Source organism: Vidua macroura, chromosome 1 (assembly GCF_024509145.1).
Source record: "Vidua macroura isolate BioBank_ID:100142 chromosome 1, ASM2450914v1, whole genome shotgun sequence".
NCBI lineage: Eukaryota > Metazoa > Chordata > Aves > Passeriformes > Viduidae > Vidua > Vidua macroura.
Window position 1 is genome coordinate 40,516,559 of NC_071571.1, and position 20,786 is coordinate 40,537,344.

Below are 20,786 nucleotides of genomic sequence, written 5' to 3' on the forward strand. Positions count from 1 at the left end.
GTTTTCATCATCCACATTCCAGAAAGACCCAGGATGTCTCTTCCAATCCCATATTTGCGCCTTTTTTCTCTACAAGCTCTGTGAAGGCTAGTTGAGGCCATGAATTTCAGTGTGCAAGAGGCTTCCTACATATTAGCATTTATTCACAGGGGATTGTCCTCCTGCTGGTTTGACCTGATGCCTCACAGTCATCATTCAGGGGGCTTCAGCATGGGTTTCAGCAAACACCTTCATCAGACCTTTGTGGTGTGTGACCCCCATGTTCTGTACCAGCAAGGAATGTTGTTACAGGCAAGCTGACACAGAAGAGTGTTGTAGATGCTTACCACAGAAGAGCTACCTTAAATTCAAGATAGCAAGGAAGGTGTTTGCTTCAGATTCAAATGTTATATTATTCACTTGATTCTTTTTCATGTATTAGAGATATGGGATTTATAGTGATAGGAAACTTCTACTAGTTCAAAATTCAGATTTGATTAAAACCCTGTACTTTACCCACTTTATCTGTGTCTTCTACTTACCTACATTGCAGAACTATCTCAAATCTGAAGAAAATGGATTAGAGATCTTGAAAAGAGATTTTCTGATGTGATTTCTTCTTTTCTTCTCAATTCTTTTTTTTTTCCTTTTTTTTTCATTTTGTCTCAGGCTGGAAAAGTAATAGCCATTTCTGGCTACCATAATAATAGCATTTTGGAACTTCAGGCTACAGATAAATGTGGTAGATACATTAAAAAAGGCTCAGAAGGTGCAACTGGTATTTAACCACAAAAGAAAAAAGAACACCACACCCTGGGCAATATAACTATAAAACTTTAAGGAAGCTTACATTCTGATTGTCTGAAATACTGTCTATGTCCAAAATCATTGGGCAATAAATGTACATTGTGTCTTTAACACCAATTTTCTTACCTGTGTGTTGTGGCTTATCCTGCTCTGTACTGCCCTAATCTGCTCTGCTTCTCCTCCTTTGCAGTGGTGGAATGCTGGTTGTTACCACCAGTCATTTCTTGAAAGCACATTGACCTCTTGCTCAAAGGTCATCATTATTTTAGCATGATGGTGGTGGTGGTGGTACCAGGATCCTTTTCTGAGAAACATGAAATATTCAGAAAGTATTGCTCATCTCTGCCTAAAGCTCCAAGACATCATGAGTGTTGATGGGTTGGAATAGGAGTTCTTTTCATGTTATCCAAAATGTTTATCTCAGCAAAGGTTGGCATGCTAGAATTGGCCAACTGGCATGAAAAAAAACATTTCACTTTCTTGGGAAAGTGTTATCACTTTGCTGCCTTTTAGAAACTATAGTTGTTTTCTGAATTACAAGTGGTTTGCATAAAGAACATAAATTGCTGTGCTCTTTATCACTGCTTACTGTATGACAAATATACAGTCCAATTTTTCAAGTGCAGTGTCTTGAAAATGAATGTGTATTTGAAATGAAAACCATTTCAGTACTTGAGCATCCTCCCTCTGGAACAGACTGGATAATAGCATGTTCATCACCTTAGGTTATTTTAATATTTCCTGAAGCCTGCACAAGATGCTTTCTATTTTCTTGTCAAAACATACTGAAAAGAAAATTATTTTTAATAAAGTACAGTAATCACAGTGTGATCACCAAGTGCATCTTCTCTTGTCAGATTGTTTCTTCCTACTTGCAAGGATTTGCAGTTACTTAATGTTAAGGTTGCTGGGCAATCCAATGTTGGGAAGAAGAGAATGGAATATTTCATTTCTGACAAAGATCCCTGGGTGATACACAACATCCTCCTTTGCCTCCTAGAATAGTATCTGTTTAAAGTGAGTGCTGGTAGAGTTGGCTGCTGAGAGATTTCATTTCCCCCCCTCCCAGTATTTCCCTGCTGTCTTCCATGGGTGTGGTGCACTGGAAGTAAAGCACCCATAGATCCTGTTTTGTCTGTCCATAAATGCCTGCTGGAATGCCATGCCAGATTCCAACCCTGAGAGATGCAGGACAGTATTAATGTTCATTTCTAACTAGTCCTCAGGAGCTGGAATTAGTCTCATAGTTTCTTAGGTTATGTGCCTTTTTGGTGAACAGCTGGTAGATAACTTGCTTAGCTTTGGATAAACTGAGGTCCAATATTTAGAAGAGAAAATCAGTTGCTTTACACAGGCACAGGGAGCTTTCAGAAGTAATGGCTGAATGATTTTTTCCTAAACTGTTTCTCTACACCAGGTTTTTTACTCAAGTCGCTCAGGTCTAAAATAAGTGATGGACAAATCTCAAGAGATTTGGTTTCATATCTTACCCAAACATTATCCAAGCTAAGTAAAGCTCTGGAGTCTGCATAACTGAGCATGAAACCTCAGAAGAGCAGACTTTCTCATGAGAGTGTCAGTGTTTCCTGCTGTCTGGAAATACCGAGAAAATAGTCTTTCTTGTGGTATTTTGAAACTTTAGCATCTGGACATCGCTGTAATCAGAGGAAAGTGAATATGAAAAATAGCAGTTTAAAAAGCAAACCCTTTTTCAGTCTTGGGTGTAAGGGCTCCTTTCAAGTTTTTCAGGGAAGCTATTAATTGATACTGTAACTGGATCTCAGAGCAGGTGGTGTAAATCTGAAACTGCAAATTCTGGCTATTTTGTTCTGGGTATTACAAAATATTGTGAGGCACTGAGTGTTTCTCCAGTCAAGGAAAGAAACAGCTATTGTATCCTTCCTTCCCTTTTATATAAATATGTAACTAAGGACTTCTCTTGCAGTATTTCTTTGGGAGAACATTCTGCTTTCTTCAATCACTGCTTCAAGTGTGAAATTTAGCTCAGCTTCAAAACCACAATGACGTCTCGTGCTACAGAAATCTAGTGAAAATAAACTTAATGATTACATTATACAACTAATGTATTGTTAAAAATGTTATGGTGGTAAATAACTGTAATGTTGAATCATACATAGGTTTATATGGCAATTGTAGATGTAAGCTATCCCTGTATTTAAAAACAGAGTTACTCTTCATTTTGAATTTTGACAGTGAATCAATGGGACTTGAGGAGAGATTTACTTTGAAAGTTAAAGATGGAAAAGTGTGTTTATCTCATGTTCTTCTGACACTGCAAGATTTACAATGGTTTTTCTTTAGTCAGTCCATATTTAGTAACTTGAGCAATGAATTTTCCATCATTGGTTTTGTGTGATTAATCCAAGTTAGCGCTGTTAGCAAATACCAGGAAATATTTCTCAACTTCACTCTGTTCATTTTCACCAAGATTTTTGTTCTTTGACAGATTCTCAGAAAGTCTTAGGTCTCTCTGTTTGTGCTGGCGATGTGCTGCAATTAGGGTTACCCTTAAGTATTCATGCACGTGTAGGTTCACTTTTAAGGCCCCAAACATTTGTCATATTGTTAGGGATAAACAAATTGTGTTCTGCCACTTGCAAAATCTGGATTTTTATGGCTACATTTGTGCTCTTTCTAGGATTTTCTGTAGTTTGCCAGTCTTTGGGGTTCTGAATTGCAAGGAATGCAGTGTAAATTGAGAGAGGGTACTCAAGTGCAATGCTGTTTTCTTGATAGGTGTACTTGCTAAATTCATAACTCCTTATGCCTCTCCCCCTCACAGTTGTTATTGTAACCATCTTTCACAAAGAGCTTTTGTCAGGTTAAGATCTGCTTTTGTTCCTTCAGAGACTAAGGTTTTGGAAGCATGAAGTTCCAGAAAAATAGACATGAATATGCATATACATATAGTTACTTACTTGATGTATAAGTACTTCTTTCCCACAAAGCAAAATTTTGTAGGTGTCTTTGTACTGTTTCCTTTACTTTTGATTGAGATTGACAAAAATAATTTATAAGCAGTTTAAAATACATTTAAAGATCATAATGAGTTCCATACTTCAGTTTTGCATTAAAATATTATCATTAGTTACTCAATGCAATTAATAATAACCTGTATTCATATGCACTCTGCTTAATTCAAAGTAATTGAATGTTCAAATTAAGAATGTGTTTGCAAAGAGATCTCTAAAAATTCTGTTAGTTAATGCTGGTTTTCTGCAATTCTCTTGTTATAAAGGGGATTCAAATAATGCAAGAAGCAAAAGAAATCACTGCAGAAACATAATCAAAGTGACAGTTTTGTGCTGTATTTCCATATCAAGCTAAAGCAAACAAAAAAATCAGCTATATATGCATACTTAACAATGTAGGTGCATCTCTGGGGAGTGATCTGAAATGAAGGGACCATCTTTTCTTTCTTGCATTTAAGAGTCTTCACTTGCAATTATTTTTCTAACTATATATTAGCTGTTTTAATTAAAAGGTGATGATTCACCACTTTCTAGCCACTGATAATATTTTTATAAAGTAGAGATTTAAAAATAGTAATGATGTAGACTATTTTACTATTACTCTGAGCATTTGGAGCTGTAGGAATATTTTAGCACAATCTGAACAATGAAAGAAAAAGCTGGTTTTGGTAATTTTGTGTTCAAGGGTGATTCAACCTCTTTGCTTCCTAACTCTAATTTTCCAAGGCTTATAAAACTTTTATTTGATTCTTTATCTGAGCATAAAACAATGTCTGAAAATTGTATAGTAAATTACTACATAATCACTTACTTTGCAGACAATCTGACTGTCAGAACAAACACTGCCTATTAAGAGACTCTAAATGACTGCTGGGCAAAAGTGAACTTTAAAACTCAAATTAACATAGGCTTTTGTGAGATTCTAGTGGTTTCTTCTAAGTGTGAAGGAGAAATATGTCTTTGATTATTATATATTTGCTTAGATATGTATTTATACTAGCGTTTGTGTCAAAACTTCATGCTTGTGTCTTCAAATGTATGCATATATAGATATGTGGAGGTGATCTCATAAAGTTAAAATCAGGTATTTGTGATAAATATATTCTATTTAATTATTTCTTAATTCATCAAGTAATTTTGACTGCTGCCTCGTCTCTAGGCTGGTATTCCTCTCCCTCATCACATTTCCTTTTGGGGGTGGTTTTTAATTTCCAGTCTCTAAGTAACATTAGCAGAAACATTGATGAAATTTTTCTTGAAATTACTTTATCCTCCTTTTTGTCCAAACAACCTCTACACTCCTTGAAGACCCAACCTGTATGATATGCTCAGTCTTCTCTGTTCTGGATTTCAGGTCTGATATATGGAATTCTAGATGGTCAGAAACAAGGACTGGGAACTTTTTTTACATTAAAAGAACATTGTATGCTGGTGGCAAGCGCAGTTCCAAATTGTCTGGTGCATCAGACCTAGGGAAAAAGTTTAGGTGTAATGGAATTGTAATTACACATAAGCAAATCTGTGTTCATCTTTTAAAAGTTTCTCCACTATTATGTAATATTATGCAAAATGTACATGTCTCATGCTGCCAAAAGGAGTCGTTGTGACCAAGTCAAGCTCTCCAATGTGGGAAAATGTCAGAGCTGGAGTTCCTGCTTTGCCAGAACTTGGTTTAAATGTCCACGTCAGCTCCTAGTACAGAGGGCCCGGCAGGAGTGGGGGCTGCTTGGGACAGTCAGCCTTTTCCATCTGTCAGGAAGGAAGCAAAGATATTAACTTACAGAAACCAATCATTAACTCTTTTGATGAAGTGAGTTTGTTGGCATCAGTGGAACCAGAAGAGCTCCTCAGTATGTGTGAGCTCCCCATCCATGCATGTATTTAGGTGCTTTCACGGTCACTGATCCAGGAACACTGGCTGAATTAGTGCCCAGACTCCATGCCAGTCTCCTGGCTGGATGGGTCAGGTCTCCATCTCTTGTCTCTGCTTGTGTGGATGTGTGGGAGCCAGAAAACAGAGAGTACTGGTTAACTTGAATTCAAGTGATTCAAAGCAGCACCTGGTCAGAGGTCAGATGTGGTGTTTGGCCTTATGTCAGGGTCAGGCTCAGAGCTCACCATCCCCAGCTTATCTTCCCTCGTTTGTCATGGCTTCTCCTTTCTCAGCCTCCTGCCAGAGGTTCCTGTCTTTGCAGAGCTCCAGCTCAGCAGCGTACCAGGGCGCTCCGCTCCTCACTTCTAGGAAACCACACTTCTGCTCTTCAGCTTTTTTTTTTTTTTTTTTTTTCATTTTGTTTTGACCCTGGGTGATCAGGTGGGTGCCGAGCTGTGGCTTGGCCGCATGCGGCCCTTTCAAACCCATTGGTGGTTGCGGGGCCGTGGGCGGGCCGGGTCTGGGGGCAGCGCCAGCAGGAAGGATGGAGACTCTGCAGGGACCCGAGGCTGTGCAGTCAGGACAGGAAGGAGGGCAGGGCAGGCTGGTGTGGTGCAGATTAGCTCAGCAGCCGTGGCAGCTCCCTTTCCCACGGCGACAGCAATACGACTCCCGACGGTGTGTCTTCCGTGCAAAAAAGCACCTTGGTGTGCTAGCTGTAAGCACTAACTGGGGGACCAAGCTGCTAGGACACCCCGAAACTGCTGTTCCCATGCACTCTGAGTAACTAATGCTGCTTTCAGCAGTGACTGAGGAGCTGCCTCAATGCTCCAAAAAGGCAGCAAGGCTCTCTTTCCTGTCAATATACCAGCAGAGCTCCCTGGAGGTGAAGTGTAAAGCCCATGTGTGCCAGGGGAAGCTCACCTTTGCTCTGTGCCACCATCCAGCACTTCACAAGAGTTACGGGAACCTCAAGTGGCAGGCAGTCCCTTAAATAGACATTACCCCTAAGTACCCGATCCATCAGGGCAATTCAGAGTTTGATTTCTAAGAGCCCTACACACCTGCAATTACTTAAATCCACAAAATTGCAGCCGTAGGTACTTGCAGGCACAAAAATGTTGGCATAAAATTAGAGGCCATTTCCTAAAACCTGTGCCGAAATTTTGATGATATACTATATGAGGGGTTGTTATTTTGAAATGGATTTGTGGAAAGCAATTGAAAATCTCCAGGCATCCCATCTGTGTTTAAAGTAGCAACAATAACAAAACTTTAAATTAGCATAGGAGATTTAAGACATTTCAGGAAAACATTGATTAAATCTGCCAATGAAATGAACGTGTTTGGCGAGTGACCTAATTAGTGTATGCTTGGTTCTTTTTCACTGCACTGCTTACCACTAATTGCTGTTCTGCGGGTCTTCTCCTGACAAGTAAAAAAAAACAAGGATGAGGGATTTGTTGAGGAAATAGTGACATTCAGTTTTAATTCATTTGAACCTGCTGCCAAGCTTAATTATGGAACTGAGAAACTGAGACCGGGAGGCCCCCAGCCATTTAGGTTATAGGAGACGGAGATGTTTAGTGTCTGCCAGTGTATTTGGGTAACACTTATTGCAGCTAGCTATAAACTTGAGTTTGCTGATGCTTAGCTGTTTTCTTTCCCCCACAGGTTAAAAAAAAAAAATAAATACTGGTTTTATTTTTTATATTTAATTATTTAGCCCTAATGGCATCAGGCCAGTACAAAATTACAGGTGCTGTATTTCTTAAAGGAAAGGTTTAACAATTATTCTAGATAGTCTTGTCCTGGGTTTCTTTGTGTGCTTGCATGTAGGAACTTGTAATATGTCATTCTACAAAAAAACCTCAGGATCCTGGAGGACTTGTAGCATTGGAGTACCAAAGTCACCCTCAGTCTAAGTACACTTGAGGTGAGGGGTTCATGTTAGTGATAAGTTCAGTTCCCATCTCTCAAAGCATCAGGGGACAGCACAGCTTTCCTTATTTGTGTTTGGAGTTCTTAAAGGAAAATGTCAGGATGCTTCAGGAAAAAAGGGGAAATGGTTTTGGTTTTGGTTTCCTGTGGTAGTGATGGATTCTTGTGAGCACAGTCTGAAGGTCCTGGTTTAGAATCTGAGTTAGTTTTTCATGATGTTCTGCATAAAGACTTGGGGGGAAAAATGTATAATCCATTGACCAGAATGTTTACAAGGCGGTGAAAACACAATAAAAACGCAGGGGAAAGGGAAGAAAAAAACCTGTGGAATTTGAGTCTAGGAGAGGGACAGTCTGGTGGGGCTTGCACTTGTTTTTAAAGGAGGAAAAAGAAATTTAAATGTTTTCTTAGAGGAGCGTCTAATTGGCAGACCCTGATCTGAATTTCATCCCGGGAGATGATTCCAACCATTTTCCTACCTTGTCCCAGGAGGAGCCAAGGAACAGAGCAGAAATAGATGCTGGAGCAGCCAAACCCAGCCACAGTGCACCTGCCAGGGGCAGCCACAGCAGCCCAGTTCTGCTGGCAGGGAGCACAACCCACTTCAGCCACAGCCTGGACAGGAGGGAGTGACTCTCAGCACAGGGAGTTTGGTGCTTCATTTACACTTTGGAGAACACTGGAGAGGATGTTCCAAGACCCAGTTTTAGCTTTCATGAGGGCTACATTTCATCTACCCAGACAAGTAAATAAAAAAAAACCCAACAAAAAACCCAAACACACAAAAACCCAAAACCCAAACAGAAAAACCAAAACTATTTAGTTAGTGTCTGAGACAAAAAATGAAGTGAGGCTATAAACAAATGAAATATTTTAGTGTAGGTCACTAACATAGACTATAAACATCTACGTGGAAGAACGGAAACTGTACAAAAAGGCATCATGCCTGGTTTTCTGTTATATAGCATTGCAGGGTTCTTGTAAGGATACTTGAATGCTGAAACAGCCTGGGAACTTGGCTTCCCTTGCAGCAGATTGATGTTCTTTGGACGGGTTTTCAGCCATGGAGTGATTTTGTCCTGATGTTCTGTGTGTGGTGGAGAGATGTGTCAGGAGGGGGGAGGGCTAGAAGAAGATACTTGGAATGGAAATGAGCTTGAGGGAAGGAAAAAGAACAGCTTTGCAGTGAGACTGGGAGTAGTAATACTAGAATGCATAATGGGCAGCTAAAGATGTGAGGTTTTTTTGTCTTGAGACTCCACTGGATCTCTGATATGGTCGTATTGCCCCTTGTGCCCACTGAAAAAATTCTTAGAAGATATTAGTGGTTTTAGATATTATGGACTGATATTACTCTTCAATGATTTATTATGCTAGATATACCTGATATCTATGATACAACACTGGAATATTGTTACACATTCTGGTTTTTATTTACAAGCAAAACTAACTTAGATGTGATTAACTACTGTGCTGTCTAGAAAGTCAGATTAAAAATAATCTCCTTTCTATTCCTTCATACATGAAACCTGAGCTGTACACTGATGCTAAATATAAAAATCTAACTCCATTATCTGTTTTTAACGACAATGTTAAAATTACTTTTGCACTTTTACCTCCTAATTTTTGGGCATGGAAATGGTGAGAAATAAAAACAATTTAGTTTCATGAGAAGACCATCTCTACTGTCCTAAAAAGTAATTTTCTCAGTGTTTGATCCAAGCCATCCCATCACTTCCCAAGATGTTTCACATTTCCTGTTTGACAGCTCTGGCTTCTTGTCAGGATCTCTCATATAGGAAATTGGAAGTTGCATCTAATTGTATCTCCTTCTTCCTCCCAGAAGTTTCTCTTCCAGAGGGCAAAGGCATTGGAGAAATCCAGGGAGGACTCTTGCTCTCTTGTAGCATGCTTTTTAGTTCAAAGCAGCATCAGCTTTACTGCTGCTCTGTAGTGGGAAGAGAGCTTGGATAGCACTGCAAAGGAAAATGCGCTGTACGACAACCTGATTTAAAAGTGGCTTGCAGTAAAAAAGGAAAATCAAATGAGGGAATTAGAGAAGGTCAAACACTCCTCACATCCCCAAGTTGATCAAACTCTAGTGTTTATTAGATTTGTTATCATGGTGTCCCTCAATCTGTCAGTGTCTGTATCACAGTGTCCCTCAGTCTGTAGTAATGCCCTATCAAAAAAACATCTCCCCAGTCCTCCCCATGACAAGAAACCCTCCACTAAACAAACCAAAATAGAAAACTGAGCAAAGAAAAGAAAAGAAAGGTACAGATCTTGACTTTGCTAGAGTCTGTTTCTTTTTTCTTATTTCTTTTAGTTTTCTTAAAACTTTATGGATGAGATTTAAGCCAAGAAACAAAAACATCCATGTACACAAAATTCTTTCATGATTGGACTAACCCCTACATTGAGTAATGTATGCATACCAAAATAATAATAGAGATGTTTGTAATTTGAGGGGCAGGGTGATAACAAGCACACAATCTTATACCTAGATTTGGTGCAGAGATGGTGGCAATGGAGTCTCCTAGGAGTAGGAAGAAAGGCTGGGAAAAGAAATACAAATGGATACAGCAGGAAATCATATCTGTGGTTGCCTCCTGTAGGATGTGTATTGACCTAGTAAATGGGAGATGTCTGCAAAGAAGCTATAAATATGCTTGTGCTAATATTATTAAAGCTTTCAGGCGGTTCAGTTTCATCCATATGGCTTTCCAGGGAGAAGCCAAAGATGTGGCCCTTGGCCACAGCTTGTCTGAGCAGCACATGCCTACCTGCGCTGTAATTGCTTAATAAGATGTAGGGGTTTTCCCTGGACGGATTGTGAAATATATGCAGCTGCCTAAATAGGTGCTTGGTGAGATTTTTAGATCTTCTTAATTCAGTTGAAATCTTTATGAGCAAGACATTTGAATGCTGTTGAAGGTCAGAGAGAGCTCAGTGCTTTAAAAGTTGTGAAAAGTCAATTCCTTGTCTTCTTACCCCTGCTTTATGTCTTTACAAAAGTAAAAATAACTTTCAGGGTTTTTGCTAGCCAGTAGGGATAACAGCGCTGGGCTTGCTTGAACATACTGGTGTTGCTGACTAAAGGAAGAAAAAAATGGAGAGGTAGGAAGAGAAGATAGGAAGTGACTGTCTGATTAATATACTAAACTAATGCAAATACTGGGAGTAAGAAAGCCACTTAAAAGCAGATGATTATTCCTTGCCAATCCCTAAGATCTAACCTCTATGCTGTTGTTCAGATGATACCCCAAAGCAATTCCTGGCAGAGATCTGTCCCTTATTCCAGCAGAGAGAGCAGTGAGATGAAAGGGATGTGGTTTAACCAAAGCTGAGATTTTGCTATCTCACCATCTTCTAGAGCTATCTGGCAGTTGCCTGTAGAGCACACTTGGGATTTCTCCCTGAACTGGTCCCACCTGCTGGAAGGCTGCTCTCCTTGCCCCTGCACGCATGACCCCAGCCTGCCGTACGGACTTGTTGCCCTCCTCTTCTGAAGCTTAATCTTTGTATGGCTTTAAAGGACAGGAGAAGGAGTCTTTTCTTGTGAAATCAGCCATTGCAAGCTGTAGCTTTGTATCCCAGGAAGGTCCAAAATGTTACCTCCTCTTATGGAAGAGATGGGGCAGTACTCCAGAGCACTGAGCATGTGTGCCCTTCTGCTGCCAGGGGTGTTTAGTCTGTTAGGACAGACAAAGACCTGCCTGCACTCCCCCTCTGCTGTGTATCTTCTGGCACTTTGAAGCTTCAGGTCACTGCATTCCCTCAAACCCTACTAGGTTCAGGAGAAAATATGTGACAAATAGAGGTGTGGTGGCAGTGCTGCTGGAAGATTATGAGACAGTGTGAGAGAATGGAAAGATTTTCCTTCTTTATGAAAATAAAATCTTTATCTGTGCTCATACACATGGATAATACTGAAAACCTGTATTTATCTTTTTATTCTCCAGGTTATGGTTTTGTAGATTTTGACAGTCCTGCAGCAGCACAGAAAGCAGTAGCATCTCTCAAAGCAAATGGCGTGCAGGCACAGATGGCAAAGGTAAGAAGAACTATATAATTGCAGGATTATTTCAACTGTTGGGTTAAATTTCCAGGGGTTTGTTTTGCTCCTGTTTTTCTTAAGGTTTTGGATTGCTTATTCCAAAGATTCACGAATCCTTTGGCTGCAGCACCTTGTTCATCCCATGGTTTGTCTGTGTTCTTGAGAGCTGTGTCTCCTGTAATGTGCTCTGCTCTGACTCCCCCTCTGCCCCTCTGACTGGAGAGGGTTTTAAGACAGAGCACTGAAGTGGAAGAGCATTGGAAATGCCCTTTGCTAAGTACTGGGTGAAAGAGTTGCCTTTTTTTCACCTTGAAGTTGTCTTCATTTGGTTCTTTTGCTTTGGAAAAGTTACTCTTCTCTGATGTGCCTGGTGAGTTTCTCTGAAGGAGTGAATGACTGAGCATAAGGAAAATCTGGTTGATCTGCCTAGGTTTGGCTTCTCCTGCTTGTTGAGGTGTTTTTTTTTTTTTTTTTTTTTTTTATTTTGAGGACATAAATGAAAGTGTAGAAGGTTGCTGAAAGAATAGTTGCTAAAGATTGTCTGGAGATGATTGGCATCTGTTCACAGAGGCTGCAGGAGCTGTAGCAAGAACAGTGAGCTCAGTCACTCTGGTCTTGGAATTGTCCTTCATCCCCAGGTAAAGGGGCTGATGGTGAGACAGGGGTTATAGTAATGACCACCATGTGGTCCAGCTGTTGCCTTTCTGAAGGTGGAATAATGTGTCTTTGGCCTCTAGACTGTGTCAGCCAGCAAAAATAGCTGTTGCTTTGTACTTTAAAAATGCCTTGCCTGAGAATCACAAAAAGCACTTAATATTGCCTGACTTAATGTCTCTAGAAATGATGCTGTCCTAGAACCTAAAACAGCAAAAGCAAGCAGGTAATTACAAAAAAGAGGGAAATCAACCAATAAACAGCCCTCAGATTTGAAGATTTCTACTTAAAGGAATGTTGGTGGTTTAAACCTTTGTTTTTCAATGATGTCTTAGTAAAAACATATTTTTGTTTAGGTGTGGGGGTTGGTTTTTTTTTTGGTTTTTTTTTTTTTGGGTTTTTTTTTTTTTTTTTTTACGGAGAAAAATAGTTGCTGGTAAATGAGGTTCTTTTGCCTTCTACTGAATTGCACTCACTGTGCCTGAAAGAAACTGGATGTCACAAATGTATTTCTGTTTAACAGTGTCCCACAATGCAAGCTAGGCTGTTTTATTGGTTCTTAGTGTTTATTGACACATGGTGATAAAAAACATTTGCTTCAAATTGGTAAAAGATGGCAAGCTGAAGAATGTGAACTTCTACTAAGGATTGTGCTGTTTTATTTCTCAGATATATAGCAGCTCCTTGTTAAAATATAGGCAATTTGATGCATTAGTCAAGCTGTGGGAAAAAAAAAACAAAGACAGGAGATATATTTTGTCCTAATGATTGATATCAAATAGCCCTTTCTAGAAAGGAGTAAATCTATATATAAATCTGTAAAAAAACCTAAATACATATAAAACTGTACAGTTATAGATTTAAAATTATAGATTTAAAGATAGGATTGAAAGATAAATCTATGCTTGGGGTTGTCAGGATTCAGAACAATGAACAATTGCAGTACTTATATTCATGGAAACACCAGAAAAGATGGTGACTTAAAACGTTACGGTTTGGATTGTCCAATTGTTTAGGGACTAAAAGCAAAGCCTGATGTTTTCAGAGTGGGAAGAGCTATACCAGCCCTTGGTTGGTTTGTTTTCTGGAGAACCTGTGGCAGGAGCAGTTTTTTGCCCTGTGAGATTTTTAGGCAGCTGGTGTGTAGGGATTTGTTTGCATAAGACTGACTGTATTTTTATTATTTAGCCATGGTGCCTGGAATCTCAGATAGATTCTTTTTAGTGTGTCTGATAGCTCAAGATAAATATACAACTGACTTTTCTTATCTCTGAAAAAAATCTAAGTATTTAGAAAAATGAGGTTTCAAAGGAAATTGAGATGACTCCACGCAAAGTACCTCACATTGCCGAGAAGGCAGGGCCTGGGAAAGCAAATCTATTGGAGAAACATGTTAGTTCTTGCATATGTTGGAAGCCAAGTTACATAACAGGACTGAAAGACAGCATTACCTGCCAGTGTCGGAATTAACAGCGAGGGCTCAGAAGAGGCTTGAGGAAAGGGGCAGAACAATAATCTAACCTGCATTTCTGGAAGTTTATTGAGAGCAGTTTTATTTCAAGAGCTGCTTTAATTAGTGGTGAATGGTGGCTTTCAAATGAAATCAAAATAAAGAGAGTTAAGTCTGAAGAAATTCCCTAAACCTTCTGTGTGCCATGCTTTCATAGTATTAGTGTCCTTTATCTTTTACTCTGCATTGCAAAGCAGTGAAACTGCCCCGTGTAGAGGCCAGAGAGGAGACAGACTGTAACCTGTGTTCAGCAAATGTCAAAAAATCTCAGTCTAGCTGTGGATGCTTTTGAATAAAGGTGAAAGAGGCATTGGCCAACTCTTTCTATGTGCTGGCCTTCTTCAGTAGTGAGAGAAAATATGCTGAAGTGTCGGTATTGTCTGTGATGTTTTCCTGGAGAGAGTTCTTGCTCGGAAAGAGTGGTTCTTTCTCAGTTTTAACACAATATAATTTTTCTCATAGAAATCCAGGAATCTTCTTTGAAAAACAAAAAGCAGAACTGAACCCCTGTCCATGTTGGCTAGCAGAAGTATCTTGTGGATACTTGAGTAAAATATACTCATTTTATCGATGCTAAAATACAGCCACCTCCCTCTTTTTTTATAGAATTTGGACAGCATTTTGGCTGATTTTGTTTCAGAGTGCTGCCTCTGGAAGAAGGTTAAACTCTGGTGGACTGATGCTCCAAGTCCCATCAGTATTGGAAAACTTGTTCTATCGAGGCTAATACACCCCATAAACCCACAAAGGGAAAAAAAAAAACAGCTGTTAAACGTGTCTGAATTTCTCTTTTTGTTCTGGTTTGAAGCAGGCGGGTGAGGATTCGGCTGAGGGAGAGGAACAGCAGTAGTATGCCTGCAGAGGTGGTGGTGGCAGCTGAGGAGATGAGGTCTCATGTGGCCCACTTGGTGGGACAGGCACCCACACAAGGACAGGACCCACACAACCTCCCACCCACAGGAGAGTTGTGTGAGTCTCTTGCACTCAGATGTTGTCACCTGGCTTCTTTTGCATTTCTCTCTCAGAGGTACATGAACCAGGAGTTCTAACCACTTCTGCTGTTCTATGTTCATCTAAGTTATCCATCTTTTTCAAAAGTGCTTATTAAGCATTTCATTTATTGAGAAGAATGAATGCTATGGAGCTCCTGAGGGGTATTTTCCTAGCTGACCTGGTTTACTTTGCTGTGTGCTTCCTGTGTGCCTTTGGACATGCAGATTCATTTGTGTGTATGTAGTGCCTACTTGGTCAGGCTCGCAGAGTCCAGGTGTTTTTTTGGGTTTGTCTTCCTATGACTGACACAATTGGATAATCTCACAGGAATTATTGATTTGGTTGTCTCTTTATGCTAGGGACTACAGAAACATGACAGAAAAAAAACATTGCTTATGTGCATGATTTATATATCACTTTAGGTTTTTCCAGATGCTCCTTTCCTGCATTTCCTAGAAAAATATTATAGACAGAATATGGAAAATTAATAAGGAGAATCTTAGTAATATGGGTGTTGGCTCAGACAAGTAGGCAAAGAAGCCTAGTACACATGAAAAATGTATCAGTGTTCTAATAAAATCTGTAGACACATCTATTCTTGGGATTTGCAATAGTCCTTCACCTAGAATTACACATTCATGAGGACACTTCCTAATCTACTTTATATATAAGTTTTAATGATGCCAAGGAGTCTAAATCACCTGAAAAATCAATAGAAGTCTGCTGTCTAAATAAATTTGAGCTTTTGAGCTTGTGTCAGCTTGCAGTTGAACTGTGCAATCAGTTTATCCCTTCACAGACATTTGGGGTCCTCTCTACCATTTTTTATTTCCAGTTCTAGTCTGCTGTAAGATTGCATAATGTGAAAGTTCAGGCGAAGGTAGGCTCTTGCAGAGTATCTAATAGCTTCTTTAATACCTAGCAGCCCATCAAACCTGTTGAAACAAATGCATTCACAAAGGAAGGGTTTTCAGTCCTGCTTTTATAAAGATGAAAAATGTATTTGATCTTGTGTATCTTTTCTGGGTTTTCTTTTTGTACGTATAATGCATTTAGACATCCTTAAGACCTGCGTGAAAAATGCGGATATTGAAGGAATATTTAATTAGCACTGGCAGTTGTCTAAGTCCAAGGAATCATTTCTTGACTACTCTGCTGCAGTAATTGCCATCCAGAGAGTACACTGCAGGAACTGGTTCTGAGAAAGGGCTGTGCCAGTAGGCTCTGATGTGTTTTCCTCCACAAGGGAATTGCAGAAAGTGATTTTCTTTTTTGTGTGATATTTTTCTCATCTTTCCATCATGCAGAAGCTTAAATACAGGGAGTAATCGCCATCTAGGTGAAAGAAAAAAGGGAGCTATTTCCCACAGAACAGAGCCAAGCACAAGAGCTTCTAAACAGGAATAGAGAGCTGGTTGCTGTATAGTTAAATAGGCAGATTTTCTACAAGAACAAGGAAAAGGAAATCCCACAGAAGAAAATCTTACTTATTTTCCAGACTTTTGCGTAGGTTTTAAGCATTGCTCTGGTATGAGTCAGCTGACCAAATAAGTTAGTTCTGTCTGCTTATTTTTTAGCTTCATATTCTCTTGTTTTTAAATTACTTCCCCTTTTTTCCTCTGTCAGACACCAATACTCTAAAGGGCTCATCCTTAAAATGGAAACACTCAGATGAAAACCCTTCTTTCCAATGCTTTTTTACCTATTTTAATGAAAAGTTTTGTTTGTTTTTGCAGTTTAAAAATACATGAAAATAATAAGAATGCTGTCCATACAAAATATGAAATATGTCCCATACACATAATACACTGGATTCCTAACTCATGATTGAAATGGCTGCAAATTTTAGCTAACAAAACCTCAGGATACTGGTTGGTTGAATTTTTGATAATATTTTTGGTTAACAGCCCTACTGACTGAGCTAACCTTCCTTTTGAAACCAAAGTGGGATTCTAGGAGTTTTAGAGCTCAATATTGAAATTGTCAGGCTTTGTTTTACTCCTGTGCTTTAATTATCAGCTATCCCATCCCCAGCGAACTGTTCTATGAAGTCTAATATTTGTATCGGTCATTTATAAAACACTGTTTTTTGTTGCTGGAGCAGGAGCTGGTGTCTCTGGAAACCTGGCCATGCTCAGCAGTGTAGGAGAAGCTGAGAATATGGCTGTGCTGGCCACCTTCCACGTCGTTTCTGAATGAATTGCACAGCCAGGCATAGGCTGCTGCTGCTGCAACAGTTGTCAGAGACGTTTGGCACAACTCTTGTACGTGTGTGGAGCACTCTCCAGTGAGCTCTCCTCTCATCTTCCAAAAATGTGCACCCTCTCTCCCTGTGCTTTTGCACGTATATACTATATTGGTCATGCTGGCTGACCAGTACTGACCTGAATTGATAACAGTCCTGGGTTCAATGAGAATGGAAAGTTACAGCTGAAAAGAAATGACAGGTAGTTCAATTTAGGTTTGGAAATTATACATGCAATTGTCTCTCTCCTTTGATTTCTTTTACCAAGTCAGCCATACCAAAGGTGTCCTGCAGAAGCACTAACTGGAAGTTCCAAGTTTCATGTACTGCTGCTTATCAAAGTCGTGCTGTCCTCATCCTCTCTTGCCTGCTTACCTCTGTTTTTCATAAACTATCTTTTACTCTTGGGATGGGGAATGAGGTTCCCAGATGGAGCTGGCCTTTTCAGGTTTTGTAAATCTAGGATATTTTTTCCATTACTTAAAGGATAATAATTAACAAAGCAAGAGCATTAACAAGATGCTAAATTATTTGTTTATATTAGGTTTTATCTCAAAATTTCTTAGGAAGATATGCCTTTCAAAACCTGGAAGGTTTTTTTTGTGGGTTTTTGTTTGGTTGTTTGTTTTTTTTTTTCCCCAGATGAAACACTGTCTAAATTCAGGATTCAAATCACAGATGTGCCAGCAAAGGGCTAACTTTAAATTTCAGAAAATCTGCAGTAGCAGACGACAGTGTCCCATGAGTGTCCTAGACAATCAAGACTAAAGCAATGAGCAGCTTTGCACAAACAATGATAGATTGGAGTGATAGCAAAGATACATGACATTAATGGAAGGACTTCCTAGTCTTATCTAGCCTTGTAACTTTTATGCTTCTACTTGAGAACTGTATGGTAGCCAGTGTGAAATGATCTTAAGATCCTTTTCCTGCTTTTAGATGTGCATTCACAAGCCAATATAGAATGCATTAGCTAGAGCCATTCTTGAAAGAACATCAAGTTATCCTGTGGGTACTAAAATCCAGCAGTCCTTTCACACTTGCACGTGTTTCTCCTAAAAACATGTAGATCAGCATCAAGGAGGGTATGCACATCGACAGTGTTTGAACCACACCTGCCAAAATTAGAAACAATAATTTCTTTGGGGGTTTTCAGAAGTGCTTAACTTGACATAATTCTACTCTCTGAAAGTCCATGGAACTTTACTGTTGGCCAATTGAGAGGAATTAGGTCAGTACTGTGTTCCGTTGTTCCCAAAAATTGTAGTTCAGCATCTTTCTTAACCACTAAGTTAGCTTAGAAAATCTTACAGCACACACAGTCATGTTTATTCTCTAGCTATCACCTCAGATAGACCTGGCCGTGGTATTTTCCTTCCCTTTTCAAGTGCTGCTTTAGTTTCTAGATTTACTTGATTATTTTTTTTATATACTGTAACTTCATCTAGCATTAAAACATTCCTCTGCCTTTGAAAATTAAAATATAAACAATCAGTAAATATATCCACCTCCGTGCTATTAATGCTTTGCACCACAGAACAGATGCTGAAAGTGAAAAATGTAGCCAACTTTTAGGCTGAAGAATGGTGGAATTACTGGGTTCTTTTCGGGTTATGAACTTCAGCCAAACAAGAGTTGGCCTTTTTTCATAAATACACATTGTTCTTGACTTTCCTCTGACTTGGAACGCATTTGAATTGGTAATAATACAGCTGAAATCCACAGTGCTTTGGCAATCTAAGCTGGGGAGAAGAATGGGGCTCCCTATCTTTAGCACTCACATAGCTATACATCTTGGAAGCTCTCACACACTCTTTGCAAACCCTTTATGTTTGCAGAAGAGGAAATCTGAGTCCTGCAAATGAGTTAAACACTGGAGTCAGATTAATTCTTTTTTGCCTCCATACTCAGGAAACTCCAAACGCCCCACAGAAGAGTTATCTGACCACAACTATGCAGCTTGGGAATCTGCAGCTCAGACTGAGCAGAACTATGTTCTAAATTCAGTAAGCACAGCTTTACTCACCAGGAAAAACCCAGTGAATGCTGAAATGTTCAAAAAGCTGTGGTTTTAGAAAATATTACTCTGGTAGAAAATGGACGTATCCTTCCTTTCAGTGACATATCATTTAATTATGTTCTTCTGTAGATTGGCCTGAGGACAATGCTTTTGTAAGGTGAGAAGCAAAAATTCATTGTATCTAGCATGATGATTCATGTGACCACCAGCAGGAGGATATGTGCGTGCTTTTTTGGGGTACTGCTTAATGTGGACTGAAACACAGCTTCAACAAAGCAATGCAATTTGTGTGAAAACCAGGCCACTTTCAGATTATTTGGTTTGATTTGGAAAGCAGGTGTGCAAACTTCAGTGGCATTTCTTCTGAGTTTATGTGAGTGCCTGTATAACAGCTCATCAGCCTGGAAATTCACAGGTGCACACTCTACCAGTAAACACAAATCTACCAGTAATATGCATAGATATTCCCTGTGCAGCTATGCATCCCCCTCTGAATATCTAAATGTTACTGTATTAGTGAATACTCTGCTTGTTATTTCTTTATTAATGACTGTCTCCCATTCAACTGACATGTCTGAGTAGTCTGGCTGTAATCTAAATAAATTTTGGCTTAGATGCAGATTTGTTCACTAATGAATGATAATTTTTGTCACTATAATAGGAACCTCTATTTTTCCTTTTTATAAAAATATGAAATTAGGCTGTGCTTATGCTACATGCAACATACTGAGTCATAATGGAAGCTCACTGAATTTTTTAGTCCTTTCCCTTTATATATTTGTGCTCAAAAAGGGAGATAATGATGACATGAACAGCTGAATTCTATTTGTAGTCATGATAAATTTGCTTTCAAAATAAATGTAAGAGATATAAGAATGTAAAATCCATTCTGGCCATACCAGACCAGAATAAAGTTCCTTCTGATATCAGATTCTCTTTCTGATAATGCACTATAGCATGTGCCAACAGAGGAGTACAAGAACCAGACAAGCATCTGAGGATACTTCCCCAGAGCCGTCTCTTAGCCTCTAGCAATTTGCAATTTGGGATTTCTTCAGCTTGTATTGAATAGTCATTTGTAGAACTGCCTCCCCATCCCCAAATAAACAATTTATGCTGCCTGTTTTGCATTTAAAATTTTGGCAGCACAATATCCAGCCATAAGAAATTCTTCAGTTTAACTTCATATTCTTCAAAGATCCATCTCCTTTGCTTGCTCTAGACCTGCAATGTAGATTTCATTGATTGCTTGCTAATTCTTGTATCAGGAGAGACAGAAGGCTCTTGTTCCCTATGAATCCTTTTCATTGCACTTACGATTTTATAAAATGCAATCATAACTTCCCTTAATCCCTGTTCTGTTTCCAGTTTTAAGAAAGATGTGCCAGGATATGTGTGCGTCAATAAGGATGTGGTTCTTAGAAGCAAGGAGCAGTTGCTAAGTAATGAATGTGAAGCGTATTAAAGTGGCTTTGTAATATGAGAGCAGAGCTGACAGGAAGCTTAGAGGGTCATTTTATATCAATATGTTGGAATTGAGGCAAGTATTGCTAATGCTGTGTGGTGCTGCAGCCTGGGAAATGGGAAAATGGACACAGAGAGGACACAGTACATTTGGCTGGTATCAGGTACTTTGTAAGGCAGTCCTCATTTTGCAGAAGGATAAATGCACATATTTGATTAAACCTAGGAAGATCAATTTTTAAAATAA

At 39.2% G+C, this 20,786-nt stretch overlaps 1 protein-coding gene across 2 annotated transcripts in view; it reads left to right on the forward strand.

The window, feature by feature from the left end:
• Positions 1–20,786, forward strand: part of RBMS3 (RNA binding motif single stranded interacting protein 3) — a 699,061-nt gene that overhangs the window by 433,015 nt on the left and 245,260 nt on the right. For both annotated transcript variants that reach the window (XM_053978348.1, XM_053978357.1), the window contains one exon: positions 11,559–11,650. In XM_053978348.1, the coding sequence (XP_053834323.1) occupies positions 11,559–11,650 (92 nt within the window). The remainder of the gene's footprint in view (positions 1–11,558; positions 11,651–20,786) is intronic.